The sequence below is a fragment of the Lithobates pipiens genome, unplaced genomic scaffold, assembly GCF_037356315.1.
Source record: "Lithobates pipiens isolate NorthernLeopardFrog02 unplaced genomic scaffold, aLitPip1_a1.2 Scaffold_16, whole genome shotgun sequence".
In the NCBI taxonomy this organism is placed as follows: Eukaryota; Metazoa; Chordata; class Amphibia; order Anura; family Ranidae; genus Lithobates; species Lithobates pipiens.
The window spans coordinates 156,450,331-156,475,734 of record NW_027507748.1 but is presented as its reverse complement, the minus strand read 5'-3'; the positions used below and the strand labels follow the sequence as shown (position 1 = coordinate 156,475,734).

The 25,404-nt window shown below is 42.5% G+C and overlaps 1 protein-coding gene across 1 annotated transcript in view; it reads left to right on the top strand.

Annotated features, from left to right (window-relative positions):
- Nucleotides 1-25,115, top strand: part of EIF2S3 (eukaryotic translation initiation factor 2 subunit gamma) — a 39,510-nt gene extending 14,395 nt beyond the window's left edge. Inside the window, exons 4-12 of the mRNA XM_077480692.1 lie at nt 3,944-4,065; nt 4,204-4,298; nt 7,462-7,620; nt 10,586-10,720; nt 11,996-12,090; nt 19,616-19,760; nt 21,267-21,436; nt 21,613-21,785; nt 24,514-25,115. Of these exons, the coding sequence (XP_077336818.1) occupies nt 3,944-4,065; nt 4,204-4,298; nt 7,462-7,620; nt 10,586-10,720; nt 11,996-12,090; nt 19,616-19,760; nt 21,267-21,436; nt 21,613-21,785; nt 24,514-24,577 (1,158 nt within the window). The 3' untranslated portion in view covers nt 24,578-25,115. The remainder of the gene's footprint in view (nt 1-3,943; nt 4,066-4,203; nt 4,299-7,461; nt 7,621-10,585; nt 10,721-11,995; nt 12,091-19,615; nt 19,761-21,266; nt 21,437-21,612; nt 21,786-24,513) is intronic.
- Nucleotides 25,116-25,404: the final 289 nt, after the last annotated feature.

The window sequence follows — 25,404 nt, the reverse complement described above, 5'->3', positions numbered from 1 at the left end:
TTTTGCCCAGAGGAATGGGCAGCTTTATCATCTGAGAAGATATAGAGCCTCATCCACAAATACCACAAATAACTTCAAGCTGTCATTTATGTTAAAGGGGGCAATACACGGTATTAAGAACTGGGTTATGTAAACTTTTGATCAGAGTCATTTGTGTAGTTTCTGTTCTCATTATGATTAAAAAAAATAAAACGTTGATAATGGGTTCAGCCAAACACTAACCATGAGTGAAAAAATGTCCAAAAAAAATCTAATTCTGCCAGGGTATGTAAACTTATGAGCACAACTGTGTATGTATGTATGAGATATATATATATATATATATATATATATATATATATATATATATATATATATATATATATATATATATATATATATATATATATATATATATATATATATATAAAAATTTGTATAGCAGCTGAAAGCCATGGAGGGGAGAGGAGGAGAATCGGCTGTCATGATTATAACTTCCCCTGCCGCCACACCGATCTTGTTCCTGAGTTTCCAGGTATCAGACTAGGTATCGGGAGCATTTTTGCAAGTACTTGGTATCGGAAGGATATTAGCATCGGGACATGTATTGCTGGCTAGAACATACAAGCTCCAAGACTGTCCCTTTCCTCTTTACTGCTCGATGAGGGTCTGATTAAGAACAGTGTTTTTTTTGTTTTTGTTTTTTGTGTGTGTCCTGACCCTCCACTCCAAGGATGAAGATGACTGCCTGGTAGTCAAAAAAAAAAAAATCCATCATCTTGATTCAACACCCTTAGCAATGTTAACCCAGCATTTCCTCAATTCTGCTCTCTACTCACAGTTGTCAAAAAAAAATAAAAATTGTCAGCGCTGGGAGATAACTATAAACAAAGTATCTTTTTCTTCTTTTAGATCAAAGAAATGAACTTCGGTCTTTAAATGAAGTTAGTTTAAAGAGGAAGTAAACCCTGATGGGTTTACTTCCTCTTTAATTCCCTGCAAAGGTAAAGCATAATGGACTACTATCGCATAATAGTCCATTATGTGTCACTTACCTAACACAGAAGCCAGCGAAGTCACCGCTGTCCCCTGTAGTCTGCAGCATCCGTCTTCTCGGTGGGTCTCGCTGCTCCGCCGCTGTCATTCGTCGGAGCCGCGATGACGTCACTCCCGCGCATGTGAGCCGCCACTCGCGGCATATCACTGTTGACAGCGGCGCGCTCAGTGCGCCTGCGCACCGCTGTCTATGGCGCATGCACCGTAGACAGCTGTGCCTGTGTTTTGGCAAATATCTCCTAAACTGTGTAGGTTTAGGAGATATTTCATGGAGGCTTACCTGTAGGTCAAAGTGGTTTGTAAGGGTTTACAACCACTTTAACCACTTAAAGACCAAATCTTTTTCTGACGCTTGTTGCTTACAAGTTAAAATCTGTATTTTTTTTGCTAGAAAATTATTTGGAACCCCCAAACAAATTATCTCTCTATCTCCTCTATCTCTCGAGAACAAAATGGCGGTTGTTGCAATATTTTATGTCAAAAAATTTAAATATAATTGCGCTGCCAGCAACAACGATGATGAATTGTGAAAACATAAAAAACAGAAATTGCAGCGCTAAATAATGTGAGATACTAGTGACAATGCACACCAGACAAATATCAAAAAAAAAAATTGTGATAAAATCTGTGAGAGTTAACTCGCTGAAAACAGTGAGCCACAATAATGGTAGTGAAACTAATAAATATTAATAAAAAGCAAATGAATATCAAATCCAAAATGCATAACATTAAATTATAACAAATAATCTGTGCAGTTCATAGAAAATCGCAGAGAATGGGGAAAATGCTATGCACATAAAAAAAAAATCCTGGAGAGGTCAGGCGTCCAAATTCCACCAATAGCAAACTTCTAAGAAGATGGCAGGTGCACTTATCATAGAACAATAATGGGTACTCTTACCCTAAGGTGTGGACCCACACACCGTAATGGTGGGTCAATCGTGCATCAAAGTGAATCCACTGCAAATGGTCCTCCAAAAGGAACAATCGAACTCCCGGCTCTCGATCGTGATATCCAATGCAGGTTGTCTGTTTCTCGAACTCCCCAAAAGTGCAGACAACCTGCATTGGATATCATGATCGAGAGCCGGGAGTTCGATTGTTCCTTTTGGAGGACCATTTGTGGTGGATTCACTTTGATGCATGATTGACCCACCATTACGGTGTGTGGGTCCACACCTTAGGGTAAGAGTACCCATTATTGTTCTATGATAAGTGCACCTGCCATCTTCTTAGAAGTTTGCTATTGGTGGAACTTGAACATCAAATATCACATTTCCACACTACTGTATATATTAGAAGTCCCCCGTATAACAATTGGATGGGGTTACATAAAGGACTGATTCATTGATGTTGTAGTGCCTTGACCTCTCATGATTTTTTTTTTTTTTTTTTTTTTTTATGTGCATATAGCATTTTCCCATTCTCTGCGTTTTTTATTTTTTTATTTTTATTTTTTATGAACTGCAGATGTTTTTATAATTTTTAATGTTATGCATTTTGGATTTGATATTCATTTGCTTCTTATTAATATTAGTTTCACTACTATTGTGGCTCAATATTGTATGTAACACTGTATTTGCACAGTGGTCTTTCAAATGCAATTTTTTTTGTGAAAAACACTTTTAATGAATTTAAAAAAAATATAATACAAAAGATGTTACGGTGTGAAAATCGTGAGCGAATTGTGATCTTTATTCTAAGCAAAAAAAATTGATTCTCATTTTAGCTAGAATCGTGCAGCTCTACTTACAACTTTCCTGTGAGGCTCCCTTTAGGTGTTCCTGTATGTGCTGGTTATTAGCAATGTTTGACCTACTTGAGCCACTTGTACCTAAAGTGGCTGTCCATACTGATTGTTTTAACCTTAATATAAAGTGCAAGGCATACAATTACTACCCTTGATAGTATATGGGGTTTTCATCTAACTGCTTTCAGTGTCCTTAGGATGTCCATACCTAACTTCCCAGATCTGATTCATTTGATCATTTTCAAGACAATCGGCTGGATCTGATGACCTCCATTAGAGTTTTGATTTTTGTGACATAAGGACAATTGTTGCCGAGTACATATTGTTGCTTTAAAGTGGTTGTAAACCCTTACAACACAGTTTGACCTACAGGTAAGCCTAGATTAAGGCTTACCTGTAGGTCCAAGAAATATCTCCTAAACCTACACGGTTTAGGAGATATTTACCGAAAGACAGGCACAGCTGTCTACGGCGCAGATACACATTAAACTCTTTGATCACCCCTGATGTTAACCCCTTCCCAGCCAGTGTTGTTAGTACAGTGACAGTGCAGTTTATTTTTGTCACTGGTCCATTAAAAGTGTCAGTGCCCTAACTGCTGCAATATTGCAGTCCCACTATAAGTCACTGATGGCCACCATTGCTAGTAAATAAATAAAAATTCCATAAAAATATCCCATAGTTTGTAGACGCTATAACTTTTGCACAAACCAATCAATGTATGCTTATTGGGATTTTTTTTCCACTAAAAATATGTATCAGAATACATCTTGGGCTAAATTGATGAAGGGCGCAGGCGCACTGAGCGTGCCGCCGTCAGCAGCAATATGCCGCATGTGGCGGCTCCCGTGCGCATGCGCGGTTTGACGTCATCACGGCTTCGCCGAATTACAGCGGCGGAGCGGTGAGACCCACAGAGAAGATGGATGCACCGGACTACAGGGGACATCGGTGACATCGCTGGCTCCTGTGTCAGGTAAGTGACACATAATGGACTACTATGCAATGCATAGTAGTCCATTATGCTTTACCTTTGCAGAATGAAAGAGGAAGTAAACTCATCAGGGTTTACTTCCTCTTTAAGGGAGACTTTTTGATGATGAAAGTCAGTATTGTATTTCCCTAGTGTTTTGCAGCTAATTAATTTTGTCTTTGCAGATTTTCAAACTTGATGACCCAAGCTGTCCTAGGCCTGAGTGCTATCGCTCCTGTGGCAGCAGCACCCCTGATGAATTTCCAACAGATCTACCCAACACAAAGGGACATTTTAAATTAGTCAGGTAATGGGTGGTTTTTAATTATGCATGGTTAAGCAAGCTGTGGGTGGTGTACTAAATATGAGTCAAAAAGAGAAAATGTTTTGAAGTGGATGGTTTGGTTTTTGTTGCAAGTTAACATTGTATGACTTTGTTTGGCAGACATGTATCCTTTGTAGATTGCCCAGGCCACGACATTTTGATGGCCACTATGCTGAACGGTGCAGCTGTAATGGATGCAGCATTGTTGTTAATAGGTGAGTGTGCATTCTTTTAGAGTTGTCATTTTTGTGCTCTGTGACTAGTAACCACTGCTCTGTATGTGTGTTTTCTAGCTAGGCAATGTCCTAAACAGAAAATGTAATTGCTGTTACTTTGAGTATGTATGGTTTGCAAAAGCACAAGTTCACAGGAAATCGGGCATCACTGGTGCTTGTGCTACTCTGTTGGCTGCTGGAGTCCCAAATACTGCAGTTTCAGGTATTGGGGAGAAGAAAATTTAAATGTACAGTTGTGCTCATAAGTTTACATACCCTGGCAGAATTTGATTCAGAGAATATGCATGATAACAAACTTTTTTTCACTTACGGTTAGTGCTTGGCTGAAGCCATTTATGAATCAACTGTGTTTACCCTTTTTAAATCATAATCGCAACAGAAACTATCCAAATGACCCTGATCAAAAGTTTACATTCCCTGGTGATTTTGGCCTGATAACATGCACACAAGTTAACACAAAGGGTTTTCAATGGCTATTAGTGGTTGTAAACCCTTACAAACCACCTTGACCTACAGGTAAGCCTAGATTAAGGCTTACCTGTAGGTCCAAGAAATATCTCCTAAACCTATACGGTTTAGGAGATATTTGCCCGAAGACAGGCACCGCTGTCTACGGCGCATGCGCCGAAGACAGCGGCACACTGTGCGCGGCATTTCCAACAACTGAACCGAATGACAGCGGCAGAGCTGCGAGACCCCACTGAAAAGATGGATGCGCCGGACTACAGGGGACAGCGGTGACATCGCTGGCTCCTGTGTCAGGTAAGTGACACTTAATGGGCTACTATGCGATGCCTAGTAGTCCATTATGCTTTGCCTTTTCAGGGAATGAAAGAGGAAGTAAACCCATTAGGGTTTACTTCCTCTTTAAAGGCAACCAATCCTCACCTGTGATCTGTTTGCTTGGGAGGGTGTCTAGACTCCTGACAGACCCTTGCATCTTTCATCCAGTGCTGTACTGAGGTTTCTGGATTGTAAATCTTGGGGAAAGCAAAAGAATTGTCAAAGGATCTGAGGGAAAAGGTAGTTGAACCGTATAAAACAGGAAAGGGATATAAAAAGATATCTAAGGAATCGAGAATGCCAAACAGCAGTGTTCAAACTCTAATCAAGAAGTGGAAAATGAGGGGTTCTGTTGAAACCAAACCATGGTCAGGTAGACCAGGAAAATAGTTTGGAATGCAAAGAAAACTCCCCCAAATAACTTCAGTGGAAATACAGCACTCTCTGAAAACATGTGGTGTGGCTGTTCCAAGATGCATAAGGAGGCACTTGACGAAAGATGGGCTGCATGGTCGAGTCGCCAGAAGAAAGCCATTACTACACAAATGCCACAAAGTATCCCTCTTACAATACCCCAAACAGCACAGAGACAACCACTTTTTTAAGACCGAGTACAATTACGATACTTTTCAAGTACTCGCCAATACCGATTTACTGATGCTATATTTTTTTTGTCGTGTGACCATTTTCAAAGCACAATACAGATGAATTGGCACTGATTAAGCAGCATTGATAGGATTAGGTGGCACTGATAAGCGGCACTTATGGGCATTGGGCACGGATAGGTGGCACTGATGGGTAGGCACTGAAATGCCATGAGGAAAGACTGCCTGCATCTTGGTGCTCCTTGCACTTGGCCGCATGAAAGCAGCAGCGGCCGAACTACATGGGCTGGGTGTAACAAGATGTCTGCTGCTGCCTTACTGTGGCTGAGTTCAGGGTGTACAGAAATGGGCGTCGGGATGTCCAACCACTGATGTCAACACGGAGGGTCACTTCCGGTGTTCCGCCCACTGACTTCCGGTTGTGCTGGGTCGCCTAATCTCTCTCAGGTATCGGATCTGGCATCGGGAGCATTTGTGCGAGTACAAGTACTCGCACAACTGCTCGATATCTGTACTGATACTAGTATTGGTATCGGGACAGCCCTACAGAGGAATCGTGAAGGCCTATGATGAAAGCTACACCATTCCTACTGTGAAACACAGAGGTGGATCACTGATGTTTTGGGGATGTATGAGCTACAAAGGCACAGGAAATTTGATGGCAAGATGTTTGTTATCAAATCCTACTGGAGGAACATGTGCATTTATCAGTCAGGAAGCTGCGCATGGGACGTACGTGGTCATTCCAACGTGACAATAATCCAAGCACAAGGCCATATCGACCTGTCATTGGCTACAGCAGAATAAAGTAAAGGTTCTGGAGTGGCCATTTCAGTCTCCTGACCTCAATATCATTGAGCCACTCTGGAGAGATCTCAAACATGCAGTTCATGCAAGACAGCCCAAGAATTTCCAGGAACTGGAGGCTTTTTGCCAAGAGGAATGGGTAGCTTTACCACCTGAGAAGATAAAGAGCCTCATCCACAAATACCACAAAAGACTTGTCATTAATGTTTTTAAAGGGGGCAATACACAGTATTAAGAACTGGGGTATGTAAACTTTTGATCAGGGTTATTTGGGTAGTTTCTGTTGTGATTATGATTTGAAAAGGGTAAACACAGTTGATAATGGCTTCAGCCAGACACTAACAATGAGTGAAAGTTTATCATTCATATTCTCTGAAAAATGGGCAAGAAATCATAAATTCTGTCAGGGTATGTAAACGTATGAGCACAACTGTACATACAAATATCCAAATGGGCCATATAACATCAAGCATAATACAACAGATATTCACTGCACTGTTGGCTTACACTAACAAATGCATATAGGTACAGTGAGCTACAGTTAGATCCTGGTGAAAGAGGGGGAAAAAAATCGTTTTGAGGATGCAAGAACCCCCTTTCTCAAGAATCTCCTACCTGGGTCATTGGACTGTCCATTGCTGGCCTAGTCTTAAAATGCTAGTTTACAGGCAGTATTACAAGTCTCTGGGATAAATGCTTTAAACTGATGAGCCAGAATAAGGATGGAGATCAGTTGTGACTTTACAGACCATGTTCTTGTTCTCGGCTATTGAAGCCGTAAACAACATCTAGGCAACTAGCATTTTCAAAAGGGGTTAAGCAATGGCATTCCATTGATTTTTGTGCAGGAGTCCTTTACAATAAACCTTTCATATACCATTCCTTTTTGTGTAGCTGTATATGTATTACAGATGTTAACTGTTCTTTTAAATTTTTTGAATTTCCAGCTGGCAATGAATCCTGTCCACAACCCCAGACATCTGAGCATTTGGCAGCTATTGAAATTATGAAACTAAAGCACATTCTTATTTTACAAAATAAGATCGACCTGGTAAAAGAGAGTCAAGCCAAGGAACAGTATGAGCAGATCCTTGCATTTGTACAAGGTAAGGTCACTAGATCTTTCCTCCAGGGGTGGGGAGGGGGGCATTTGGACATTTTCTGTGTAAAACTAGGCTGCCTCTAATGTGCTGTGTGTTGGCTAAAACTTTATTCACAAACTATAAGCTTCAATGCTTAAAGCGGAGGGCCACCCTAAAAAAAATAAAACATACAATTGTTCCTAAAAATCTGGGAAAAAAAATGGCTGTTGCTAGGCAGATCATCCTAATCTGCCACTTCCTACACTGCAGTGATCTTCAGTTTTCTCCTCCTTGCTTTGTCTTCTGGGCAATGGGGCGCGCTGTGTTTTGAGAACTGTGTGTGTCCCAGGACACAGCCGGCCATTCACAAAGCGATGTGCGACTCGCACATGCGCAGTAGGAAACGGGCATTGATGCCACAAGGCCAGTTTCCCTTAGTTGGAATGGTGGTGCCGAGGGACGGGTTGGCCTCGGGCGGCCGACATCACGGGCACCCTGGACAGGTAAGTGTGCTTCTTAAAAGTCAGCAGCTACAGTGTTGGTTTGTTTTTGTTTTATTTATTTTTTTTATTTTATTATTTTTTTTTTTTTTGTAGCTGCTGACTTTTTTAAAAATAAATGTATTTTTCAGCTGGCCACCGCTTTAAAGTTTGGCGCTTACAGTAGTGTCTGTAATAAATCTTTTACCACTGTAGCGCTTTTTACACATAGGGCACTCATCATTAGAGGTTATTTTTGCAAACATCCATAAAGGTTTAGCTTCAAGAAGGTAACTGTGATTTGACTTTGAATAAACTGGTCTTCTTTTTAGAAAAATGTAATCCTAAATTGGTTCTAAAAGGTACAAGGTTTTCTACCTGAATGCATTCCATGGAAACACAGAGCAGGCTTGGGAGTGAGCATGCATTACTGTAGGGGGATGAGATTGACTTGGGGGAAGAGACATATCGCTGTTCCTACTTGCTAGGAACAACCAATCTGTCTCCTCTCCCCTGACAGAACAGGGATTTGTGCATTTACACACACAAATCCCCATTCTGGCTCTCGGGCCCACGTTCACGCCGCCGTCCATGTGCATCAGGTTCCCCACTGTGCAGCGGCCGCGCGCACACCTCTGCTAGCTTTAACCACTTGAGACCCGCGCTATAGCTGAATGACGGCTACAGCGCGGACCTCCTTTGCTGGGACTACGTCTATTGACGTCCCGTGCACGAGCGGCCTGCGCGCCCCCTGAGGGGCGCGCGCTCTGTGATCGGCGAGTCTATGAGACTCACCTGATCACCGATCCGAGCAAGGGGTCGATCCCGACCCCTTATCACGTGATCAGCTGTCAGCCAATGACAGCTGATCATGTGATACAACGGAGCCGGTAATCGGCTATTATTCCTCCTCGCGCTGACAGCGCGAGGAGAAAAAAAAGAGCCGATCACCGGCAGCCGTGATCGGGACATCAGTCCCGATCACGGCCAGCCCTGCCAGTGCCCACCTGCCCCCTGCCAGTGCCCACCTGCCAGTGCCACCTCAATAAAATATAAGTGCCACCCAGCAGTGCCCACAATCTGCCTCAACAAAGGTGCTGCACCCCAGTGCCACATATCCGTGCCCATCAGTGCCCCCCCATCTGTGCCGCCTTAACTATGCCTATTAGTGCCGCCTCATCAGCGCACTTCAATGAAGGAGAAAAATTACCTGTTTGCAAAATTTTATAACAAACTATTAAACATGATATTTTTTTTTTTTTTTTTTTGCATCTTTTTTTGTTTAGCAAAAAATAAAACTCCCAGCTGTAATTAAATACCACCAAAAGAAAGCTCTATTTGTGGGAAAAAAATGATGATAATTTCATTTTGGGTACAGTGTTGTATGGCCGCGTAATTGTCATTCAAAGTGCGACAGCGCTGAAAGCTGAAAATTGGTCTGGGCATGAGGGGGGGTTTAAGTGCCCAGTAAGCAAGTGGTTAAAAGGGGAAGACCTACCCATACGTTGTTTTGTGAGAACGTGCCACTTTGCCGACATATATCGGCGTGAGCCGGTCGGCAACTGGTTAAAGGAGTTATAAAGGCACAAGGTTTAATGCATTTTATGTATTAAGATAAAAAGCCTTCTGTGTGTGGCAGCCTTCCCAGCACTCCCTAATACTTGAGCGCCCTCTCTGTCCAGCGATGTCCCTTGGCTGTCCAGGACTCTCCCTCCTGATTGGCTGAGACACAGCAGCGGTGCAATAGCTCACTCAGCTGTCAATCAAAATCGGTTAGCCAATCAAGGGAGAGGGGGTGGGGCTGAACGGCAGCTTTGTGTCTGAATGAACACGGGAAGCTTTAACTCTGCTTGGGTGCCCCCATAGCAAGCTGCATGCTGTGGGGGCACTCGACTGGAGGGAGGGACCAGGAGCAGCGAAGAGGAACCCGGGAATAGGAGGATCCAGGCTGCTCTGTGCATAACTAACTATCAGAGATACATTATAACTCGTTTTTGCTGACACTTCAGTTAGCTACAGTGTAACGTTTTTACACAGAAGTGTTTTGTAAAGAAACCCTAGTGCAGTGACGTGAACCTTGGCACCCCAGATGTTTCGGAACTACATTTCCCATGATGCTCATGCACTCTGTAGTGTAGTTGAGCATCATGGGAAATTTAGTTCCAAAACATCTGGGGTGCCAAGGTTCGCCATCACTGCCCTAATGGAAAATGTTTTCTTTAACAGCTAAGTTAACCTTTTGGAACAAGTTCCTCCCATATTTTCAAATGAGTTCTAAGTGACAGTGCTCCTCTCCAGCAGCAGGTGTGCACTGGAGATGAGCACCCTTATTTTAAAAACAGCTGGGGGTATTTGTGGACTATTAATGCAGATCACAACAGTGAATAGTTTTGTCTCCCTGCCCTATTTGACTTTTAGTTTGTTTATACTGTTTCATGGTGCACCAAGGTATTGATTGCATTGTGGTGAACTTTTACTCTGCTGATTATTAATGTTTGCTGCTTTTACAGGTACAGTTGCAGAGGGGGCTCCTATCATTCCAATATCGGCTCAGCTAAAATACAATATTGAAGTAGTTTGCGAATATATTGTAAAGAAAATCCCAGTGCCTCTACGAGACTTCACCTCAGAGCCCAGACTAATTGGTAAGGTTTGCTGTGTTTGTATGTTTAGATCAGAGGTCTCCAAACTTTCTAAACAAAGGGCCAGTTTTCTATCCTTAAGACTTTAGGGTCTGGACTGTTGCTGCTGCGAGTAGAAAATGTCCTGGCATCAGTAACAATTGAAATCGCACTCAAGCACCAGAACACTGCTGCTATCCCTATTTCATAGCCTCTACAAATTATTTTATATATTTTTTGGGCTTTGGGACCTTTTTTATGTGTTTGGCTCACCTTTTTTAATCTTTGCATTTAGACCAACATATATTTTACAACAAATATCACTTTTATTTAGACAATATATACAGTCCTTAACATAACACCCTCATTACCTACACCCTAGGTAATTCTGTATATCTCTAAAAAGACTTAGGCTGCTTTCACACTGGGGCGGGAGCGGCGTCGGCGGTAAAGCGCCGCTATTTTTAGCGGCGCTTTACCGTCGTTTTAGCGGCGGTCTGCGGGCGCTAGCGGGGTGGTTTTAACCCCCGCTAGCGGCCGAAAAAGGGTTAAACCCGCCCGCAAAGCGCCGCTGCATCGGCGCTTTGCCGGCGGTATTGCCGCGGTGTCCCATTGATTTCAATGGATAGGAGCGGTGAATACACCGCTCCAAAGATGCGGCTAGCAGGACTTTTTTCACCGTCCTGCCAGCGCATCGCTCCAGTGTGAAAGCCCTCCGGCTTTCACACTGGAGGGAAAGGGGCCGGTTTTTTTCAGGCGCTACACAGGCGCTATTTTTAGCGCTGTAACGCCTGAATACCGCCCCAGTGTGAAAGCAGCCTATATATCTGAAATCTTGCAAGCTGATCGTGTGGTTAGGCCTGGGCAAATTCCAACTTGTTTTATGGGTTGCTGTGCCCACTTCATCAAGCATTGTGAAGCATAATATATTTTACTTGGACTGAGTCACCAACTGAGAGCTGGAAAGGCTTTACCTAACCAAACCACTCCCTCGGAGGGGAGTAGGCTGGATAAGAGCATGTACAGGGCTAACTGTGCTAATTCATCCAGAGCAACCAAGGTACCCAAAGCTACGCTATATTATATAGAGAAAGGGTGATGGTATAGGACCCATCAGCTGTCCTCCACAAGGTACTAGTAAAGTAAACCCATGTTTATCATGTGGAATGGCTTAAATTATGAGGCGAAACAGATTTTTGTTGCAAAATGTATTTTTTTTGTGATTATAAACCATGTATTTTGCTTGTACTTTAGAATAATTCAGTTGCAAGTTATGACTAAAATTTTGCTGGTGTCCAGTTATCAGATCTTTTGATGTCAACAAGCCCGGATGTGAAGTTGATGATCTAAAAGGAGGAGTAGCAGGAGGCAGTATTTTGAAAGGGGTATTAAAGGTAAGCGGCATTGCTGAATGATCTGAGTTGGTGTCAAGATTATCAAATAAATGAGAATGCATGGATTTGATGCAAAATCATCATGACTTAACCGCTTGCCGACTGCCTCACATCGATATACGCCGGCAGAAGGGCTCGTACAGGCAGAATCACGTATTCTGTACGTTGCCCTTTTAAGAGGCGTTCGTCTGCAGCAAGCTCTGTGAGTTGGGTCTTGGGTCCCACAGTCTATCGCCTCACGGGGAGGAAGAATGGGGAGATGCTAATATGTAAACAAGCATCTCCCTGTTCTACTTAGTGACAGTGTCACTGATCTCTGCTCCCTGTGATTGGAGCAGAGATCCGTGATGTCACACACAGCCACGCCCCCCCCCCCCCCCCCCCCCCCCCCACAGTTGGAAACACTCTCCTTGGACACAACCACTACACTGCCACCTAGTGTAACCCCTCCACTGCCAGTGTCATTTACACAGGAATCGGTGCATTTGTATAGCACGGATTGCTGTATAAATGACAATGGTCCCAAAAATGTCCGATGTGTCCGCCATATTTTCGCAGTCACAATTAAAAAAAAAAAAAAAAAAAAATCGCTGATCGACGCCATTTAAAAAAAAAAAATTAATAAAAATGCCATAAAACTATCCCCTATTTATTTTCTTACATCAGGGGACACAGAGCCATAGTACGTATTATGTGGGTTATAGGGCCACTGACGCCTTAAGGCAAGTGTACTCCCTATATAACCCCGCCCACTACTGGGAGTCCTCAGTTTTTTTTCACCAGTGTCTAAGGTGTTGGTCACGAGTAAAGATGTGCTGAGCTCCACTGGAAGCTTCCTTGCTGGTGCTAGCCATGCTGACCGGATCTGTTCTGATGTCCTTTCATGGGCTAAATGGATGGTATCGGGCCTCGTGTCCGAAGAAACAAGGTTTTGCTTGCGAACGCTTCTTTTTAGCGAGCTGGACCCTGGGATCCAGTACTTTTTGGTAGTAAGGCCATAACGTTTTTTTACTGGCAGGGTGCTGTCGCAGGTCCAGGATTGTGGGTAATCGCAATTGCAATCGCCTCAGTGAGCAAGAATCTTGCATGTCCGTTGGTGGATAATGCACTGATGTTAAAGGATCCAACAGATAAAAAGTTGGAACTTTTTTTCTAAAAACTATGTCTTTAGCAAGTTCAGTAGCACAGCTGTCTCTTGCTGCAATTGGTGTATCTCAGTCCATTAAGGAACAGTTTGTGGAGATGCCTGAAATTCTGCCTGATCAGCAGGCCCAGCAATGGTCTGGTCTATCAGCCGCACTATGTCTCAGAGTAGATGCTATGATGGACTCCATCATTTAAGCCTCATGGCTTATGCTTGGACTAGTGCATTCTCGCAGAGTTCTATGGCTGAAAAATTGGTCAGCCGAAGCACTGTGTAAAAAGTTCTTAGCCAGTTTTCCCTTTCCCTTTCTCATGGTGTACAGCTATTTAGAGACGATCTGGATAAGTACATCCAAAGGACCTCTAATGGCAAAAGCTCTCTTTTACCAGTAAAGAAGTTCAAATATTTGCCCTTTTTAATCGTGCTGCCTCTCCTGTGCCAGGGGCATCAGCCTCTAGGCAGTCTCGACGGCCTCAACCGTTGGGTTCAATGGGAAGTCCCTAAGGGCAGCACCAGGGTCAGAAGAGATCTTAGCAGAAAGCCCACAAAGCAGAATGCTAAAGCCTCCTCATAAAGGGGCACCCCCACTAGTTCAGGTGGGGAGGAAGGCTCCTGCAATTTTCAAGATCTGGCAGGAACATTGTCAAGACAGATGGGTGGCTTCTACAGTTTTTCTTTTCTTTTCTTTTCTTTTTTCTTTTTTCCTCTAGGCTACGACTAGAGTTCTGAGAGTTTCCATCTCCTAGTTTTTTCTAAGGGAAAATGTTCCCAAGGATCCAGAGAAAAAGAAGTCTCTTTCTGGCCTCTGGATTAGGGCTGAAACAACTAATCGATTATGAAATTAATCGATTATTATTTTCATAATCGATTAATCGGCCAGTAACATAATGGGGTTAAAAAAACTAAAATTAGCCCTTTATAGTACAAAAAGAGCAAATTGCTACTGTAAATATTACTTTCACTGTCTCATATTAAAAAATGCTCTTTTTGTACTAATTTTTAGTTTTTTTTTAGCCCCATTATGTTACTAAACATTTCAGGCCTGGGTCACGTCTATGTGTTTTTGGTGCTATTTGCAGAAACACACTACAGTTCATTTACATTGTTTCCTATGGGACACGTTCATATCCATGATTTTTTTCAGCTGCTTGGAAAAGACAAGTACTTTTTTTTTTTTTTTTTTAAACACAAAACAGTGCTATTTTGTTTTTTTGGTTCAATATACTTCAATGGAGAAGCTGCAGAAAAGCATGTAATAATACGTTTTTGCAGCAATTTGTGTTATTGAATCTGCCCAACAACAAATTGGCCAAAAAAAATGTAAAAATACAAATCGCAGCACAATTACTTTTTTCCCCTTTTTTTAAAAAAGGTTTTTAACCGATTAATCGAAACAATAATCGGCCAACTAATCGATTATGAAAATAATCGTTAGTTGCAGCCCTACTCTGGATCACCTTTTATCCCAGTTGGCGATATCGGAGGTTCCCTTAGTGGAACAGGGCACGGGGTTTGGTTCAAACCATTTAAGATTCCAGAACCAAACGGAGAGGTAAGACCCATTCTAGATCTTAAAGATCTGAATTGGCACTTAAACATCCGATCCTTTCGCACAATGAGAACGGTTGTGTCCATCCTGCAAGGAGGGGAGTTTTGGGCTTTAATCAATATCAATAATGCATATCTCCATGTGCCAAATTTGCCCGCTCACCAGAAATTTCTGAGCTTTGAAGTATAAAATCATCATTTCGGTTGTGGCCCTGCCATTCGGTTTAGCCACAGCACCACAGGTGTTCTGAAAGATTCTGGCACCACCTTTAGCCAGATTAAGGGCTCAAGGCATAATGGTCCTAGCCTAGTAAGAAGATCTACTTTTAATAGATCATTCATCTCAGGTCTAAACCAGAGTCTGATCACAGCTGTAACTACCTGGAATCTCTGGGTTGGATACTCAACCTAGGAAGTTCCTCCTTAAAACCATCAAGGAGATTACAGTACTGGGGGCTGGTTATAGATACCATACAGAAGAAGGTATTCCTACCCCAGCCAAGAATCTGTTCCATTGTAGGACTAATTCAACTTATCAAAACAAAGACAAATCCTTCTTCTATTCGGCTGTGCATGAGCTTTTTAGGGGAAATGGTGGCCTCCTTCGAGGCCGTCCCTTACACGCAGTTTTCACTCTAACTGCTTCAAAACACCATCCTGTTGGTCTGGAATAAAAAGATTCAGGCCTTGGTTGTTTCCAATATGCTTGGCTCCCGACGCAAGTCAGAGCAGAAATTGGTGGTTATCCAGCAAAAGGAAAAATCTTTTCTACCTGTATCCTGGAAAGTGTTAACAGATGCCAGCCATCTAGACTGGGGAGCTGCCCTGCAAGAAGATTCTGTCTAGGTTAGAGAACCTTGCCTATCAACATTTTGGAAGTTTGGGGCAGTACATCTGTCCCTAGAATCTGGGACGGTCAGACTACGGGACTGTCCTGTCAGGTTTCCGTCCGACAAGGCCATGGCGGTGGCTTATATCAATCACCAGGGGGGCACGAGAAGTTCTGCAGCCCAAAGAGGGATGAAGAATATTCTAGCTTGGACAGAACACAACATTCCTTACTTATCGGCAATTTTTAATTTCAGGAATAGAGAATTGACAGGCGGACTACTTGAGTTGCCAACAATTATTTATGGGAGAATGATCTCTTCACCCCGACATCTTCCTAACGATATGTCAGAGATGGGGTATTCCGGACATGGACCTATTCATGTCCAGATTCAACAACAAAGTCGACAACTTTGTGTAGAGAACAAGGGATCCACTAGCAGGTGGAACAGACGCATTCGTCTTCCCATGGGATCAGTTTTCACTGATCTATGCATTTCCACCAGTTCTGCTACTTCCGCGCCTTCTCCGCAGGATTAAGCAGGAACGAAAGGAGGTGTTTCTGGAGTCTTTGGGACTCTGCCATTATAGCCAGACTTTCTCGCACATGGTCCGGTATTTCATCCTACCTTACGGATGAAAAATTTAACAGGTTTGACTGTTGAATCCCACTTTATAAAAGATTGTGGGCAATCTCCTTTGGTAGTGTCTACTTTGATTAATGCCAGGGAGCCAGCTTCCAAAATCTTACTATAGAGTCTGGAAGACATATGTTTCTTGGTGTGTATCCAGGGGTTGGCACTCCAGGAAGTATGCCATAGGCAGGATCCTTGATTTCCTGCATATGGGATTTGAAATGAAGCTGGCCTTGACTTCTATCAAAAGCCAGATCCCGGCCTGGTCAGTCTTCCTTCTTTTTTTTTTTTTTCAATGGCCTCTTGCTTCCCACTCTTGGTGCGTAGCTTATTCAGGGGTTAACACGGATTAATCCCTCAATCAAGGCACCTTTTTTAAATCCTTGGGATTTAAAATTTGGTTTTATCGACTTTGCAGAATCAGCCGTTTGAGCCTTTTATGAGATATTCCCTTGGCTCTTTTTGACAGATAATCTTTCTGGTTGCCATTTCTTCTGCTAGAAGAGTATCGGAACTAGCGGTTCTGTCTTGTAAAGAGCCATACTTGATCATACATAAGGATGAGGTGGTTTTATGTCCTCATCCTGAATTCCTACCAAAAGTGGTAACAGGTTTTCATTTAACTACTTTCAGACCGGACCATTTTGCTGGTCAATGACCAGAGGTCTTTTTACAATTTGGCACTGCGCTGCTTTAACTGGTAATTGCGCGGTCATGCAATGTTGTACCCAAACAAAATTTGCGTCCTTTTTTTCCCACAAATAGAGCTTTCTTTTAAAGGTATTTGACTGACTCTGCGATTTTTATTTTTTGCGATATAAACGTAAAAAGACCGCAAATTTTGAAAAAATGATATTTTCTACTTTTTGTTATTAGAAAAATCCAATAAACTCAATTTTAGTCATACACTTAGGCCAAAATGTATTCAGCCACATGTCTTTGGTAATAAAAAAAGTCAATAACTGTATATTTATTGGTTTGCGCAAAAGTTGTCACATCTACAAACTAAGGTACGTTTTCTGGAATTTACGCAGCTTTTAGTTTGACTGCCTATCTCATTTCTTGAGGTGCTAAAATGGCAGGGCAGTACAAAACCCCCCCAAATGACCCCATTTTGGAAAGTAGACACCCTAAGGAAATTGATAAGAGGCATGTTGAGCCCATTGAATATTTTATTTTTTTGCCTCAAGCGATTGAATAATGACAAAAAAAAATTTTTTTTTTTTTTTTTTTTTTTTTTTTTTACACAAAGTTGTCACTAAATGATATATTGCTCACACATGCCATGGTTATGTGTGGAATTGTACCCCAAAATACATTCTGCTGCTTCTCCTGAGTACGGGGATACCACATATGTGGGACTTTTTGGGAGCCTAGCCGCGTACGGGGCCCCGAAAACCAAGCACCGCCTTCAGGCTTTCTAAGGGCGTAAATTTTTGACTTCACTCCTCACTACCTATTACAGTTTTGAAGGCCATAAAATGCCAAGATGGCACAAAACCCCCACAAATGACCCAATTTTAGAAAGTAGACACCCCAAGCTATTTGCTGAGAGGCATGTTGAGTCCATGGAATATTTTATATTTTGCCACAAGTTGCGGGAATATTACAAACTTTTTTTTTTTTTTTTTTTTTTTTTTTCACAAAGTTGTCACTAAATGATATATTGCTCACACATGCCATGGGCATATGTGAAATGACACCCCAAAATTCTGCTGCTTCTCCTGAGTACGGGGATACCACATGTGTGGGATTTTTTGGGAGCCTAGCCGCGTACAGGGCCCCGAAAACCAAGCACTGCCTTCAGGATTTCTAAGGGTGTAAATTTTTGATTTTACTCCTCACTACCTATCGCAGTTTTGAAGGCCATAAAATGCCAAGATGGCAAGATGGCACAAACCCCCCCCCCCCCATATGACCCCATTTTGGAAAGTAGACACCCCTAAATTTAGGGGTACACTAGTGAGACTCACAGGTAAAAAAGCACCTAGGCTGTCAGCGACTGTATCAAAACGCTACAAAAAAAACTGTTAGCGATTGCAGGGATCAGGCCTGACTCTGCGAACGCTGCAGTTATGTGTGTTGTGTTTTGTAAGTGACAGTGATCGATCGATACTGCACTTGGGTGGGCTGGGCTTGGCGGAGGGGCTAAACGCAGGTGCTAGCAGGTATCTTGGCTGATCCCGCTAACAATGCGTTTTGGGAAACCTAAACTGCTGGCGACGCTAATATAGATCTGATCAGATACTATATTACTAAGGGAGGTGTATGCTTTGCGCGTGGGTGTTAGCGGTACTGGCACTAACCTGACGCTGCCTGGGGCGACGCAGACCTTATCTGACCCTCAAACTTATATCACCCGCCGGGTGATCAGGGGGTTAAACCTTTATTAGGTAATAATGGCGGGTGCCCTGAAACTATAAAAAAATAACTAACCAACCAGCGTCACCTGTAACAGTTATATGGTGATCACTGGTGAAAGGGTTAACTAGGGGGCAATCGGGGGGCTTTATGCGGTAGTATATGGGGGTCCCTGGCGCTATAAAAAGCTGCGGCGAACCTAAATACCTACCTGCCTAACTAGCGTCACCTGTGACACTAATACAGCGATCAGAAAAACGATCGCTTATTAGGCTGGGTTCACACTGGAGCGATGCGGGAACGCCACAAATCTGCGGCGTGTTCCTGCATCACACTGCCCTATGCGAACTGCTGGGAGTGTCAGTGAAATGTTAATGACACCCCCAGATCAGTTCGCATATCGCAGTGCGATCTGCAAACTCGGACAGGAATCGTTGGCTACTAGTAACTGTGTCGGGAGCATGCAGGGCGCACACTCGGCACAGCTGGTATTGCAATATTGCATGGAAATATGCGGCTGTTTGATGCCAACATTTTAAGGCTACTTTCACACTGGGGCAGGGATGCGTTAGCGGTAAAGCACCAAGTTAGCAGCCCAAGAAAGGGTTAAAAGCACCTGTGTTGCTTCTCTGCCAAAGCGCTTTCCATTCATTTTAGTGGGCAGGGTGTTTTGGGGCAGTGTATAACACCGCTCCCAAACCACCCCAAAGATGCTGCTTGCAGGACTTTTTTTTTTTTTTTTTTTACATCCCGCAGGCGAACAGCCCCCCCAGTGTGAAAGCACTCAGGCTTTCACACTGGGGAGGCATGACGTGTACCATTTTTAGCACTATAATGCCTGAAAAGCTCCTCCAGTGTGAAATGGGTCTTAATTACAAAGATTGTTGACATAGCACAGGTGTATATACATTTGTATTGGCTTTTGGCTGTATGTGGAATACTTTAACGTGCAGTGTAACTGAACACTTGCCTAGAAATGAGAATTCATTTGTTTTTCTTAATATTCTAGGTGGGACAAGAAATTGAAGTTCGGCCTGGAATTGTGTCCAAGGATAGTGAAGGAAAACTTATGTGCAAGCCAATTTTTTCAAAAATTGTGTCTCTGTTTGCTGAGCACAATGACTTACAATATGCTGCTCCTGGGGGCCTTATTGGTAAGTTGTTTAATCCTACTTCCTGACTTGAAGTATAAGTCCAGTCTTTTTTTTTTTTTCCTCTAGTTTTGGATAGAGGTGGAAATGATTGGAACACCTGGACGTTTTCCCTGTTCTCCAAGGTTCTTAGGATAGTGCATGAGGGGAAATCTCTCTATCTCCAACAATGATGGCAGACAGGAAGCCATGGAAAATCTGTAACAGACAGCAATATAAAGCTGATAACCCTTTGATACTTTACTAAGATAACACATTTTTAATTTTGTTTCTGGTTAAGATTTTCATGGAAATTTCTCTAACAAAACCCCATAAAGGTTCTTTGCGGCTGACTGGTTCTAATCTTTGCCCACTCAAAAAAAAAAAAAAAAAATATATATATATATATATATATATATAGCTGGACATATTTTTAAGGGCCAGTTCACACCGCATCCAGTCCAGTGTTTGTTTTTTTTTGCATCAAAAACCCATGGATAGTAGGTTATATGGTTTTCAGTGGCATAGTTCACATCAGTATGGTCAGTTCCAGTGCATTACGGTTCCAGGAAAAAAAGCCTGCTTTTTTTTTTTTTTGTTCTCTGCACTGAACTGTACTGCAATGTGGTAAAACGCATGAAAAATGCACTGGAACACAAATGTCCTTAAGGTGAAGATAAGAGGTGGAAAAAATGCACCAAAAAAGTGTAAAAAAAACATGCACACAGAAAAGCATCCGGACACTTAATACTTTATTAGGCTTCAGCATGCAGCAGCATTCATCCACTGTAACTTTACCCTTTTATTATAGAAATGAATGTAAGCAGCCAGACGCACTTGACACATGTAAACTTGTCAAGACATGAACTGCATCTATCTGGCACTCATTACATGTTGAAACTTGGTCTTGGCCCTCCATGGAGCTCTAAACTACAATAGAATAAGATCATGTTGCAGACATCCCAAGTTGCCCATATTTGGCTGCGGGCTCACGGACACCCGCGAGCGCTGGGCTCTCTCCCAGGTGGGCCTGTCACTCAGCCACAGGCAGAAGACAGGATAGATGGCGTACGGCTGCTCTGTCTGTGGCTGAGTGACAGGCGGATGTGATGATGTCCTCGTCTGTGCGAGGTGGAGGACTGTAACAAAGTCCCGCCTCCTACAGACAGAACACTGATCCAATGATGTATTGAATCAGTGTAACGTGTATCATGGGAGGCGGGAAATTGTTACAGTTGCTGCCGGAATATTTAAATCTGTTTCAGAGCTCTGTGTGATCGGGCTGCATTTCATGGGCAGTGGTGAGGCTGCATTTAATGGGCACTGATCAGGCCAGTGGCAAAACTATCAGGGTCACAACAGTTACCCCCGCAACTGGGCTCTGCCACTGTGGGAGGGCTGGCCTGGACAGGAAATCTCCCCCTCAGCTCTCCCATCAGCTGGAGCCCCCCCGCCTGCCCAGCTTTCCGGCGCCATTTTGTTGAAGTTTGCAGATGTACACAGATCTAATTCTTCCTCTTCTTCTTTAAGGTGTTGGCACGAAGATTGACCCAACTTTGTGTCGTGCTGATCGTATGGTCGGACAGGTTCTTGGTGCAGTTGGTGCACTGCCTGAAATTTTTACAGAGCTGGAAATTTCCTACTTTCTTTTGCGACGCCTCCTTGGAGTTCGCACAGAAGGAGACAAAAAGGCAGCAAAGGTGAAGATTTTAAGTATTTTTGTTCTATTAAACATGGTAGAAATTCAGACAAAATATCAGGGTTTACCATTTAAGCACTTAACAAAAATGTTCTATATTTTTTCAGTTATTTTTACTGCATTATAGAACAAATAAAATTATGCTCTAAAATGGATTTTGTTTTGTTGTGTTTTTAGGTGCAAAAACTGTCCAAGAACGAGGTTCTGATGGTCAACATTGGTTCCCTGTCCACCGGAGGCCGTGTTAGTGCTGTAAAAGCCGATTTAGGAAAGATTGTGCTCACAAACCCTGTGTGCACAGAAGTAGGAGAGAAAATAGCTCTCAGCAGAAGAGTGGAAAAACATTGGCGGTAAAGTTATTTTGCCATTCATTCTTTCATATAGAAATAATCTGTCAAAGTGGAACTCATTTTTAACTTTCAAAGTGCAGTTGTTTAACCACCTCAATACCAGGCACTTAAACACCTTCCTGCCCAGACCAATTTTGATCTTTCAGCGCTGTCGTGCTACACTGTACCCAAATGAAATTTTTATCATTTTTTTTCCCCACAAATAGAGCTTTCTGTTTGGTGGTATTTGATCACCTCTATTTTTTTTTTTTTTTTTGCTAAACAAATAAAAAAATACAATTTACAATTTTGAGAAAAAAAAGTTTTTTTTTGGTTTCAGTTTCAAAACTTTGTAAATAAGTATGTTTTCTCCACTGATGGGGCTGCACTGACAGGCACTGATAAGGCGGCACTGAGGTGGCACCAATGAAGTGGCATTTATGGGCACTGATGGGCGGCACGGATAGGCGGCACGGATGGGCACTGATAGGCGGCATTGCATTGTACTGATGGATGCTAATCAGTGCCAAACAATAATGCATGCCAATCAGTGATGCCCATTGTGGGCACTGGCATCCCTGGTGGTCTGGTGGCATCTCCCTGGTGCTGGGCATCCCTGGTGGTCTGGTGGCGTCCCTGGTGGTCCAGTGTGGGCATCGTCGGGGGTGCTGCGCTGATAATCGATCAGCGCAGACCCCCCCCTGTCAGAGGAGCAGCCGATCGGCTCTCTACTCGCGTCTGACGGACGCGAGCGAGGAAAAGCCGATCAACGGCTCTTCCTATTTACACTGTGATCAGCCATGATTGGACATGGCTGATCACGTGGTAAAGAGTCTCCCTTAGAGACTCTTTACCAAGCTCGTAGTTGCTGGGTGTCAGACTAACACCCTGCAACAACGATCGCCGCGATGCGCACCCCCGGGGGTGCGCAGCGGCTCAAAATCCTGAGGATGTCAGGATTTTGAAACCACTTTGCAGCCGTCGTTTACCTATAGGGCGGGCAGCAAGTGGTTAAGACAGTAAAGTTTACTAGTTCTTGTTTCCATTACTGTTACATTTTTGGTTACAAGGGTACCACTTTGGCCACATCACATGTACTCTTGACTGTGTATGGGGTGTTTTATAGATGTTTGTCTTATTTTTATGTTTGTGAAATGGTTTTTCTCATGGAAGGCAGCCATATCACATTATTTTTATATGGTTTTTGCAACACTTTACAAAATAAAGGGGTATGGTACAGTTGCAATACCACTCAATACAGGGATTTGGAGGACCCTAATCATGAGAGCTTACAATCTAAAAGGTAGGGACAAATAATACAAAAGGTAATACATGTGTGGGGATGAGTTGTTGGAGCAAGTAAAATACAGTTTTCAGGTAGCTGGGTTAGTCTTCACTGAAGAGATGAGATTTCAAGGATTGGCTAAAGGTTAACAGAGCATATCAAACCTCAAATATGTATATAGTGAGCGCACCAATCATAAAATAGTCCATTCAGTGCATAGTTAACAGTTTTCTACTATCAGCTAGGCACAATCTGACATCCACCTGGTATCATCCACGGTGCATAAAGAAATCTCCGCAAGTGAGCCTTCACCTAAACAATGCATTCACCAGATGAACAATTTATGTAAGAATTATTCAGTAATCAGTACTCGGTCAACTTCTGTACATGCCATAGGTGACATGGGGAGTTGTTTCCAGAACACAGCACTAAATATAATAAAGCTCACCAGCCAGGAGCCCAGAGAAAGCGTATATAGTGTAGTGTTTATTGAAAGTCTTTAAAATCCACAAAATTCCTGCAGCATAGTAAAACAAAAGCAAGTGCACTTTAAATAGCGGAGGCTGCTCCAAACACGTAGACGTGATGGCATGAAGTCAGCATGTAGACCCCTCCCTGATGTGTTTTTCTTGCCTCCCAGCTGGAGGCATTCCCTTGATAACGTGCGCACAAAACGTGTTACGCTGCCACGTCCACGTGTTTGGAGCGGTGACTCCCATTGTAAGTGCACTTGCTTATGTTTTACTATGCTGCAATACTTTTATGTAATTTTTAAGACTTTCAATAAATACTACACTGTATAAGCTTTCTCTGATCTCCTGGCTGGTGAGCTTTTTTATATTTAGTGCTGTGTTCTGGAAATTGCTCCACATGTCACCTATGACATGTACTGAATATTGCTGATTGATGCTTGCATAAATCCTTCATCTAGTGAGTGCTTTGGGTGAAGGCTCACTTGTGGGGCTTTCCTTGTGCACCTTGGTGATATCTGGTGGATGTCGGACTGTGCCTAGTAGCTATATTTTTTGGTGAGCTGATGGTATAATTGTCAACTATGCTCTGAATGGAATATATATATATATATATATATATATATAATATATTATTTGCTTTTTTTTAATTGTGATTACTGCCTACTATCCTGCTTTTAATATTGTATCATTTTTATCTGGCGCTGCACATTTACTAGAGGTTTTTGTAAATAGCCAGAGAAAATGGGGTAGAGCGTTCCAGAGGATTGGAGAGGCTCCGGTGGGGTGGGGACTATGGGAGGAGTTGGTGAGAGAGATGGAGGGAGCAAGAGGATTTGGGAGGAGGGAAGTGGATGGTAGTAATATTTTGAGATGTGGTTGGTGAACACATTCCAAGACCATCCACTACTGCTACTAAGTTGGTAAGCCTTACAATTCTGGTTACATTTTATTTTTCCTTTGTCTCAAGTCTGTTCAATTGTTCTCTTTTCAGTTTGATTGGATGGGGTCAAATAAGAAGAGGCGTGACTATAAAGCCAACTGTTGATGACGACTAAATAGAATTCAAGATCCCACATCGCTGCTAAAAATAAAATAAAATAAAAAGTTTTTAGAAAAAGAAGAAAAAAGATCTGCCAAATACCTATAAAGTGAAGTACTACCCCAGATGGATTATATCGGTCTCCCTACCACAGAAGCAGATTTCATGGTCCCAGGTTCTAATTTATAATTGAGCAGATTCTCAGCACAAAATGAACATTGACACTGTCCAGAGACCTCTTCTGCCTTGTGTCGAATCAAATTATATGCTTTGTTACAAAGTAAAACGCTATGTTCTTTACTCTCGGATTCGGCCCAGACCTCAGGACTTATTTCATCAGTGAATGAATGTCAGCTGAATTAATTTCAATAGACCAAATGCTTTACTACTCCGATTAATTAAAGTAAAAGCTTAGCTTGGAACAGTCATGATGTGATGAGGTTATAAATACTATTTTAATGTTTGCTCAGATTTGCTGGTATATCTTTGTGATGGCCCTGTCAACGGCTTGGAACTATGAATAAAATTTGTATTCTGATGAAGTGGATGATAAAGGGGACACTTGGGTGGCTTTCTTTTTACCACTGGCATTGTCTGAGGATCTTTTAGTGCCTTCTGATGAATGGAGATTGTATGTAAAATTGTGCCAGTCTGCTTCAAGAGATATTTAAATCATTGGTTAACGTTACAACTACTTTATTTCAGCATAGCTTATCAACGATCTGCTTTGACCCACAATAATAGGATCCAAGCTTTTTTTTAAATAGTTATTCTAGCTGCTGTGGTGCAGTAAAATCATTTTTATTCTGCTAAATTGGCCCGCGTGTCTTCAACTGTTCTCAA